This window comes from Pundamilia nyererei, unplaced genomic scaffold (assembly GCF_000239375.1).
Source record: "Pundamilia nyererei isolate P.nyererei 1_Seehausen unplaced genomic scaffold, PunNye1.0 scaffold00077, whole genome shotgun sequence".
In the NCBI taxonomy this organism is placed as follows: Eukaryota; Metazoa; Chordata; class Actinopteri; order Cichliformes; family Cichlidae; genus Pundamilia; species Pundamilia nyererei.
This window is the reverse complement of record NW_005187478.1, coordinates 622,769-633,962: the sequence shown is the minus strand read 5'-3', so window position 1 is coordinate 633,962 and position 11,194 is coordinate 622,769. Positions and strand designations below refer to the sequence as shown.

Here is an 11,194-nt window from a genome sequence, read left to right as displayed (position 1 = left end):
CATCTGCTTTAACCCAACTCTCAAATATGTGTTGCTCTGTGGTATGTATGCGTGCTTATTCATGCCCTAAAGCTATCGGTTACTATCAAAACTATATCAGCAAACTCTAACTGTAATCATATTCACTAACCTTTGATTCAATGTTACTGATCATTAAAATTTAGTTTTTGCAAATCCTTGTGTCTGAATTAGGGTGGCTATAACTCTGGAGGTAGAGCAGATCATTTACTAATTGGACGGTTAGTGTTTCAATCCCAATTATCCTTGGGAAAGCTACTAACCCCAAGTCTCTGATGCATCCATTGGAGTGTGAACGTTAGATACGTAGAAAAAAGTGTTTGGGTGAATGAGGCAAGTTGTACAATGCTATGAGTCCTCAAGTGTAAGAATGTGCTATATAAGAACCAGCACATGTAAATTGGTTTTGAATATTGCAAAGTGAAATAGAGTTATCAAAAGAATATGAAGCTGTGACTTAATGTCTAAAATGCTTTTGTATTCTGCCAAAGAGATATCAAGTAAGGTTGAATTAGAGCCGGGCTATACTTTCATGTGATAGCAATTTGTTCCACAAGATGTCGTAGAGGTTGTGGCGGGCCAATGTAACCTCAGAAGTCATTAAAAACACAGTCATAGTAAAATGACATCCTGGGCAAATTCAAAGCTTCTTAATGGGATTAGATATATCAAAACTCCATATGTGAATACTTTTCAACAGAACCACTGGTGAAATAGCTGTTTCACCAGTGGTGCAAGTTTTAGATAAAAATGTGATGTGTGAAATCTAGAAAGATACACAAGCACACTTCAAGGTCTATATAGAATCGACTATTTCTTAGCTGAATTACATGGTAAAATCCACCAAACATGATATAGTGTTGATCAACAGCACAAATGGGTTAGCTTGGAGTCCTATGTGTGTGTCACTGTCAAGTGTCCTTATGAGCTACTTTTTTCTCTTTCCCCTCACTACATAAGCAGTCGTGGCCGATGGCTGCCCTGTTAAAGTTGAGTTTTTCCTCCAATGGTGTCCCAGGGCACCCCATCTATGAAACAAGCATTTGAAAGAGACTGCTGTACATAGCTGCATAAAGCAACGTTAATTTCAAGCCACATCTGTTGGTGTACAGTACCCAATTTTTTATTATCTAAACCTCATGTGCCAGTGTTTAATTTTTCTAATAGGTTACTTAGGAAAACAAAGTCAGCTTGCATTCATTTTCTGTATAGATCTTGTCAGAACTGTTTGATGGGGAACATGGTCTGTCATCATATAGTCATGTCAGACAATTTGCAAATCATCATATTATCAGGTAAAAATCAAAAGACTTCTAAAATGGGCTGAGTTCTAAATGTCCTCTGAAAGTTCGTTGAGTGAGCGTAAAGGACTCTGACAGTTTGATGCAGTAATCATGTTAACCAGCAGAGGTCTCCATTTCAATATGTACAAAATGCCACATAGACTTTGTCTATGTTCAATAAACGTTTAATCCATTTAAATTACTAAAACACACTAAAATCCATTTGGCACATGTAAGTTGTTATTAAGTGTCAGTTAATCTGATTTGATTTGATATACCTTTATTAGTCCCACAAGGGGAAATTTCATAAGGCTGCAAAAAATGATATGTTTGCTAAGGTGAGCATAAAAATATATATATAAAAAATATTTTTGTAATCTGACATTTGGCACAAATATTTTTTTCTTTACAGAAACACATGTTACATGCATGTGTTGCTTAGCGTGGACAACTCACATGATTCTTGGGAAACAAGTACAAAACTCAAAACTAGACTTTTTTTTAAATCATTTAAAAAACAAAACAAACAAACAAACAAACAAACAGGTATTATAAATGACATCTCGGAGCACACCTGCAGGACCAGCCCACCAGGTTATCTGTGGCATGTGATTTGAGAGCCCCTGGGTTAGAATGACAAACAAACAAAAACACAAACCCATGCCCTGTGAACACTCCCTGTACAATTTAGCTAGTAACAGTTTGACCCAAAATAGACATCCTTTAAACAGGAAACAGGGTGGCAGCTGCTTTTGGCAGTTCTCCAACCCCAAAGTTACTAACATATGGAAAACAGAGCTACACATGACGATTTATGTCCTTTGCGTTGGAGAAAGAAGGAGGACATGAGAACCACCTCGAAATGAAACAGACAAATGCTATGAAGACATTTAATGCTGAGTTTAGGAAATTTGCTGGACGAGGAGTATCTAAGGTGTAAAGAGCAACAGTGGATAAACCATGGGTGAAAATCTCCATTTCCAATTCACTGTAAACAAGGATGTTAAAAACAGTTTTGGCATGTAATTTTAATTCCCTTGTTAGGCAAATGTTTAAATACAATATTAAACTTCTTAAATAATAGTTTCAAGAATGTGTGACAGGATCAGCTGCAAAGGTTGGTACACCAACTCACCAGTTAGGTGGTCTGTGTGAATGTGATCAACCAATTTGCTTGGCATAGCTCTAAGGGAGGAAACTGTTCAGCTAACAAAGCCCTAGATTTATATTTAAATCTAGAGTCTGTAGATCCTGACTGTGGTATTCTTCTTTCTATCTAAGGTATCAGTCACATAAGCCTAGAAACCAGGCAGTGACCCAACCAGTTGGTGTATATTCCAACAATTGGTGAGTGGTTGCTCAAGGTTGCTTTCTGGGTGAAACTGCATGCAATGAAGGTGTGTACTAAATACCTCCTTGTGATTGCATTGGTTGCTAGTAGATTGCCGCTGTTGGCTGTAATTTGTATGGAAGATGCCAACTTGCCTGGAAACATTTCCTGTAGATTCTCTGAGATGCAGGAAACTTGGAAAAAAAATGCAACGCAAACCTCACAACCTTACTTCACTTTATAATAAAAAGCGCCTTGAAGCAGCTGTTAATGTGATTTGTTGTGCTGTAAATAAAATAAAACTGAATTGAATTAAAAGTGAAATTTCTGCTTTACAGTAGCGATCAACACACTCCGGTTTGTCTACTGCTTGGCAAGTAGTTTGGGTGTGTCTCTAGGACAACATGACCGGTTATCATTTACTACTCCAGTCTTCTTCTCTGTATTCGTTTTCATAGAGATGCCCTGCTTTTTGAGTTTCATCAGTGAGGTTCATTCAAAAGCAAACAAATAATCTCAGCATGTGTCAAAACTATGTGCTAAAACTTGACAAGCAAAAAGAGGGACAATATGAAACAGGACACTGTACACATGACACCGGATACTTCTTTGGAAAATGATGAGTTGTTTATACAGATTGCATCTTGTCTGTTCAGCACTGTGCATAAATCTGTGCGTACGTGTGTGCTCGTCTGTCCGAATGCAGAGCAATCTGTGACTTTTGTCTTCTCCAGAAAGGACATATTGTAAGGAGTAAAGTTGTAGTAAAATGTTTTTACATTACACTATGAGTTCTTATAGGGTCACCACTCTAAAGGATCTGTTGGACCTTGATACACAGATAACAGAGGGTCTACATTGTTTGGAAACCTTTTTATTTTTCCCTCATTAGCATCAGTAAGAGATACAGGTTTTCAGGGGAGGATTTCCTGTTCATCCCCCCCCTGTGGGCTCCAAGCAATTTTAAATAATTTCCTTGTCCTATATGTTGACATAATGTAATCTTAAAAGAGCAAAAGCACTGAAAATAAACCACTACCCCCAAAACACCCCCAAAGTCATTAAATGAGGTAAAAAACAACAACAACAACAAATCACCCACACACACAAAAAGAATGAAGCTCACTCAAATAGAAAAATAAAATAGAATATAAAAATAAAGAATGAATAAATTAAAACTACGTTTAATAATACGAAGAACAAAAACTATGTAAATGTGTAAAATTACTACTTTTATATCACGTCACTCTGTATTATATATACATATACACACACCAGCACCTAGGGCTGTTCGATATAACGATATCTATCGGATGACGATATAAAAACGTCTGTCGTTTCATTTTACGCTGTCGTTTATTTCGTGGTGTCGCAAAATAAACTGTTTACGGCAATATTGTTTCATGGTTTTGATGGTCACTGTAGTGGCTATATTCATTTCCTAAAGTTAATATAACCACACTACTGACAGACAAGCCTTTGTTTTTATGCGTTGTCGTTAGCAACAACGACGGTAAAACCACCACGTATCTGCTTGTTCCACATAAACCTTTCACAATAAAGCTCAAGATCCTGTTGAGACTTTTCAAAATAAACTGAATCATGTGAAAGAGCAGATTAATTACGGATGAGAATTCAAAAAGAGCCGCCAGGTGCTAAAAATAAACCTTAGACTCAAACGTTAGAACAGGCTTTTCCCCGCAGCACGCCGTGTAATAAATACTCACAAAGAAAACGGCGTCCGTTACAACTTATGTCTATAATTGTATCGTTTCATGCATCGGTTAAAAAACTCGACTCCAGCTACACGACACACAGCTGGAAACACTTCACGCAGGTCGAGCTGCCCGAGATTCACAGAATTTACAGAAAATGTTCCATTTTTGTGATTTATATCGTTATCGGGACGATAGATGTCTCATATCGGGACATGAGATTTTGGTCGTATCACACAGCCCTACCAGCACCAATTTATTAAAACTATTCATTTTGCAAACACATATGACAACACCATATATAAAGCTAAAGCTGAGTCTGTACAATTCTAAAAAGCTTGAAAGTCAATATTTGGTATCAGCCCCTTGAGTCTTCCACAGTTTTCCTGGTATTCTTTAAGTAGTCTTCAGGAATAATTCTCCAGGTTTCTTGAAAGATATTCCAAAGCTCTTCTTTGGATTTGTCTGTTTTTTGTTCAATTTTCTGGTCAGATGATCCCACACTGCTTTAATAAGGTTGAGGTCTGGGCTCTGGGGAAGCCAATCCATGACTGATTCCATTGTGTGTTTTTCTATGCAGGTATATTTTACTGCATTGGAATCACTGTCATACTGAAACGTTGTCAGTTAGCGTTGGGCGAATATATCGACTATCGACGATAGGCTGAGCCTATTGTCGATCATTTTTACAAGGGTGATTTTTTGATTTACTTGGCCATGAGTAAGTTAATAATGATGGAATTAATAGAAGCAGTAAACAGAAAAAAAAATGATAATAATAGCGCCGTTTTAACAGCACACTCTTTCATCTGCGAGCAAATGCACCCTCCTCAGAGTGCGCCCAAATGTAGCGATGCATTTACGCAAACTCATAACAGAAAGAAAGAAAGGCAGTAACCTATGTTCAGAAAAAAAACATGCGGATGGTGGACACATACATGCTCATGCAAGGTAGTGGTGTTTGAGTCCCAACACCACCAGCTGAAATGTGGCCCAAAACCATGACAGAGCCTCCAACGTGTTTTACAGATGGCTGTAAGGATGTTGGACCTCTCTCCTGACCTCTTCTGTATTGACAATAACTTGAACCAAAAATGTCAAATTTGGATTCATCTCTTCATGAGACCTGTTGCCACTCGTTCTCACATTAGTTCTTCTATAATTTGGCATACTTCAGTCTTTTATCCCCGTCTTAAAAATGAGTTCTTAGGAGGCAGCCGTCCACTGAGATCATTTTTGACGAAGCTTCTGTAGAAAGATCAACTGAAATGCCAGATACAGCTCTCAGGTCCTTTTTCTATTTCTTAACAGCATGGCTTTTAAATACCATCCATATTCTGCATACCTCAAATTTTTTCTTAAGAATATGATACTTATCATGCCAAGACATGTCAAGTCCACAGCCAATAGTTCTTTGGTAATCACTTTGCTCCATCTCCTTCCAATCGTGTTACCTTTGGTGTTTTTCAAAGATTCAAGAAATTAAAAATTGGTTCTTTACCAAGTTTTCAGTTATAGTAAATGGACTGGTTCTTATATAGTGCTTCTCTACTCTGACCACAAGCGCTTTACACAACTGGCCTCATTCACCTGTTCATACAAGCACTTTTTTTCTGTGTAAATGCTTTCTAGCTAACATTCACATTCAGAGAGCAACTTGGGGTTAGTATCTTGCCCAAGGATATTTGTCCTGCCTGGAGCAGCCAGGGATCAAACCATCAACATTCCAACCTGGGCTACCTCCTGAGCTACAGTCACCCCAACGTTATGTGATTTGGTTCTACAAATCATGTGCGTCAATGTGGAGTCTAACATTTAGATTAAAAAGAGAGTAATTTTATTTAGCGCTATCCAAATTGTGACAAACAATGTCCATCAACAAGACTGAGTGCAACATATGACTGATCGCTGAAAATAAATGCATTTAGTCACTGTCTTTGTCCTTAAACTGATGGTGGATTAAGAACAAAAACGCACATGTTAAACATTAAAAACACCAAACTGGGATCACAGGAGAGGAAAAGGAAAGAAACTGGGTTTGTTGAAGAAAACCTGCCAGTAAGCATGTTGGATCAGTCTGTGAGCTCTTAAGTTTAACCGTTGACTCTCTTTCTGAAACAGATAACCATGTACACTTAATTTCTGTCAAATAAATAACAAAGTAACGTGTCATGGTTTGTAGTTCTTCTAAGACTGTATTTACCTCATTTTAAGACCTACTAAGAAGCAGGCTAATTTTTAATGTGGTACTCATATGTAAAACCTTAGAGTTTAAAGAGGGTCTGCTCTCTTTTTAACATTATTATAGTGAGGGTTAGAATATAAAAAAACCTAACCTGTTATGCTTGTTTTACTGATACTTCAAATCTGCCTCTAATCTCACAAATGCTTTGGGGGAACATGTCCTAACTGGTGGGTCCAGAATGATGACCATGGGTGACTCGGGCTCACTGTGAAATCTAACTGATCAAAGTCAGAAAACAAAAAACAGATAAAAAATGAAAGATGAGCAAAAGAGGAGGCATAAAAGAAGTTCAGAGAGAAGCAAGACAACCAGAGTTCAAAGCAAAATAACCAGAAATGCCTTAGCTAAAGACAAACCTACATTTATTGCAGGAATTTTCCCTAAATGGAAAGTATGCCTGTTCATAAACATGACACTTGTGCAGTAGAGTTACTTCATCAAAATATTTAAACAAGGCAGTGTCTTGTAATTGGATTTCATTCGAAGCCATTTCTGCAGACTTTTGAGTCTAAAGTAATAAAAAGAACAAGCACACCTAGATTACAATAAAGATATCAGCTGACATTATGACTTTCTTTATCACTTAAAAATCTTGAAGCAATTTTTTGTCTTTCCAGAAAACAAACACGTTTGTCCTGTGGCAAAAGAGTAGCCAGAAATGCACAAGAGGAGTTTGGTAGATTTCAGACAGTACAGCACAAGAATATAGATTTTTGCAGTAAAATGAGAAAACAACCAAATGTTTCAGCTGTTGCATACAATCCCACTGCTGAATATTAAACAAAGACTACTATTTGAAGTCGCGTTGCTCCCAAGCTTCGAAATACAACTTCAAGGTATCTGGAACGTGTAGCACAAACAACCTGACCCAACCCCCAAAGTGGTTGACTGGGAAACTGATGGATGTAAAGAGGTACAACATGTGCACAAAGAAAAATGGTTAAACTAAGTGTTATAAAGGTGAAAGAAAAACAGGCAGTAATTTTAAATGGTATAATAATATGTCACGTAAGGATATAGACTTTGTACTTTGTCACTGTAAAACAGTTAGGCCTCTTTTACTCAACTTCCCTGCTGTTTGAGGTTACTTTAGTTTACTGTATATTTAGTTGCTTTGTTCAAGAACTGACATACAGAAACACATGCAATGAGGCAAGGAGCCTTAACCATCATTCAGGGCTGCTAAGGCATACATACCAACACCAAGGCCCTCCTTCCTGCCCGACTCATCCAAGTGCAAGTTATAGCTAGTTCATCTCTGACTTTGCATTTTTCCTTGTGGGTGTCTATATGTGTTAAGCATGTGCCTGTCAAAACATGCATCTGTTTGTGTCAGCGCGCTTCCAATGTCATATTTAATCTCACAATGACGCATGCAGTTTATCAAAATTGCACACCTATACTTCCCGCAGTGCATGCTGGGATAGCAACCACAAAACCCCCAAAAAGCAGGCTTGTGTATGAGCACATCAGCAAAGAACTGTTTACTCCTACCTGAAAAAGGATCCTCTGAATTGTCAGTCTCTTGCTCCTCTGAAAAGATTTTGCCCAAGCTGATAGGTCTGTTCCCTCCAGCTGCAGCTCCACTGTTGCTGCCATCTTCCACATCCTCCACTGGCACCACAGTGAAGGTGGGCATCTTGATTCTTCTTTTACCCGGAAGAAACTATGAAGAGATTACAAACTAGGAAGACACTGGCTTTTCCCACAGAGAACAGATTTTAAAAAGTGTCCAGATAAATCTAAATAAAAGGACTGAACCCGATGAGGCAGGCCAAACTTCACTTTAACCACAACATGGCACTCAGATCTTTTGTTTCCCTTCTTTTTGGTGTGTAATCCAATGTCCTCTAGACTCAGGGTGAAAGTACCGCCTCCTGCACATGAAGCAGGCCAAAGTCCTCCTGTGTATCAAGTTACGCCCTCTCCTTGTTTCTTTCCCTCCCTTTTCTCCTAACTGCTTCAGCACTGTTGGCCCACGTGACCCTCTGTTTACCATATGAACAGTTAGTCCACACAGAGGAAGCCCTGCAGCTCCTCCCACTCTGACGTCCCACTTCTCTCGCACACACCTTAGAAATGCAAGACGGCAGGGAAGCAATATCCAGAAGTACATATAAAAAGGATCTGACTCATCCACACGAAGCGGAACACCCGAGTCATGCTTAGCAGGACAAACCTAAGTCTGTTTCTTTCTGCTTTCGTTTGTTCCTCTCCCTTCGGGCTAATAGTTGTCGTCTCTGTGTTTTTCCAGGTAAACAAGAGGAGTGTTCCTTTTCCCACATTGCATGATGGGTAATGAGGAAGAACAGCGATTCAGAATATTCTTGCTCTCTGACGTCCGCACACATTGTAACAGCAAAGGAAACACCTTGGAAATCTTGAAGAGTGACTTTCCTCTTTATTTCTCTGTATTTCCTGTCTGTTGCGAGTTCCACGATTACAATGGACAGTCACAGGCGGAAAGGAGTGAGCTTTGAATAACAACGGCCACAAGTAAACATGCATTGTGTTTAGTTTGTGGGAACAATTATTTTATTACCCATCTTTCTCTTTAAAAGGCTGGCAGGGCCTGTCTTACTCAACTATAAACTACCTGTTACATCATATCTTTGTGTCAGTACTGTGAAGTCTGAGTACTGAGAAACTATACAAGTGTCTGTTTTTGAAAGTGTCTGTGTCTGTCAGTATATTTTGCAGCACGTCTGTTAGGTGTTTAAAGGGAAGCTAAACTACATGTCTTACTTGAGAATGCCATTTTAGCTTTTGAGGTTTAAAACTATAGTAAAATATACTATGGTCTGAAATTATACATGTCTGTATTCGTCTAATGTATTTTATACCACTTGTATTTAAAGTTTAACACATTGTTGAGTTACTCTAACATAAACCCGAGACACATGGAAAAATGCCATTTACACCCTGAAATGCAAGACAGTATGAACAAGCAGCTTTACTGCTGCTGTTTTCTGTATTATTTTGGTAGTTCAAGTTTTGCTCTTTGCTCTCCAGGAGGATGGTATCATTTTTGTGCTATTTGTTAATTTTTTTAATATTACATTGCCAATCCTGGACCTCATCCACTACATAGCATTATTAATCTGGACATTAACTACACAAATGCCTTTATGTAACATTTCTAATGAATCCATTAGAATCACGTAATAGATTAATTAGACAAATCATCTCAGAAAGTTGATTCTGTTCATCTGTGTGTGACGTTTTCAGTGCAAGAAATATTTTGTAACTTATCCAAGCGACTTCTTCAGTCTTGGCTGACAACAACACATTTGCACAAAGTACAAAACTAGCACCGCTGACTAACAGTGGGCTGTGAGCTAGATCTCTTAGGCTGTAAAATTCCCGTCAATAATGAATTCAGAAGTCGATGTGTAGGGTTAACCAGTAAGTGCCACAGATCAGGATTTTATGTTTGTCTCTCATAATCTGTTGGAGCACAAACTGAGTATCATGAGGAGGCTACAACAACACAAAGTGAACAACATCGCCACAGACACAGCAGCCAGGGAAGCAGAAGAACGTCATGTCAAGAAAGCATGTTGTTCTAATAGTTTTCTGTTACTTGTCTTTTGTTCTGCAAACACAGAAACACAAGCACTTCAACTCAGAGGTGTGCACTGAATACGATGAATATGATACAGGACCACTGTAACCAGCTCCTTATGTTATTTCAGAACTTGTGCTGACAAAATAACCAGATACTCAGTATTGTTCACACTGACAATATTGTGCACCCCTATGTATGTTTACACAGCTTATAATGTAGCAGGCTGCTGGGGATTACTCTGATCCCCTTATTGACAATTTGAGAGGTGAAACACAGTTTCGCACAAGTTCATGTACGAGATTTAAACTGCACACGCCAACATTCACGCTGTGTTTATGTTCATAACAACATCTCTCGAACACACTTCCTGTACAGCTTCACTCTGCTTACATTACCTGTGCTCACCTGCAGACACAGAAACACAAGCACTTCCGTTCAGCGCGGATTCACTCTGGAAGCCGCTCGCGCCACGCGCGTGTGCCAACAAGATCTAAGGACCCCCAAGCTGCCCTACCCAGTGCCTGCGCGAGGTCCACTCATGGGAATTATAATAGACCTGTCGCTACCCGGGGTACCGATCGGGTTTCCGGTACGGATCGGGTAGTGACAAGACCCTGTGCACGAGAAAATGCTAACTTCCTGGTTTGAGACCGGATGTAGGGTTGTACATTTCCGATAGCTTTACTTTGCGGTCAATCGCTACTGCGAAGATATCCTCCAAAATCATGTCCAAAACTCGAAAACGGAAAGATCGTGTTAAGTTACAAAGAGCAGAAGGTGGGAACACTCACTGCTGTTGTGTCATAAAAAAAATCTAATGATCAGTTTTGACGTTTAAAGCGTTTAGATCGATCAGTTGTTTACATCACTCAACACAAGCAGATCTGCATCACTGCAGCAGAATCGTCCACATTCAGAAGCACATCTCTGTATAATGACTGGTCTTATGATTTAAACAGGCAAATGTTCAGCATTCAAACTACAGGTGAACAATAGTCAAACCAGATGTTTCCCCGTTATGTTGATATCAGCTTG

The 11,194-nt window shown here is 38.9% G+C and overlaps 1 protein-coding gene across 7 annotated transcripts in view; it reads right to left on the bottom strand.

Moving 5' to 3' along the window:
* LOC102196174 (solute carrier family 12 member 7-like) overlaps positions 1–10,768 on the bottom strand; it is a 39,565-nt gene extending 28,797 nt beyond the window's left edge. For 2 of the 7 annotated variants that reach the window (XM_005737549.1, XM_005737551.1), the window contains exon 1: positions 8,086–9,448. In XM_005737549.1, coding sequence (XP_005737606.1) covers positions 8,086–8,230 — 145 coding nt within the window. In that variant the 5' untranslated portion in view covers positions 8,231–9,448. Of the gene's footprint in view, positions 1–8,085; positions 9,449–10,554 lie in introns of those variants that run through there. The other 5 variants (XM_005737545.1, XM_005737550.1, XM_005737546.1 and 2 more) reach the window with 4 other exon arrangements.
* Positions 10,769–11,194: the final 426 nt, after the last annotated feature.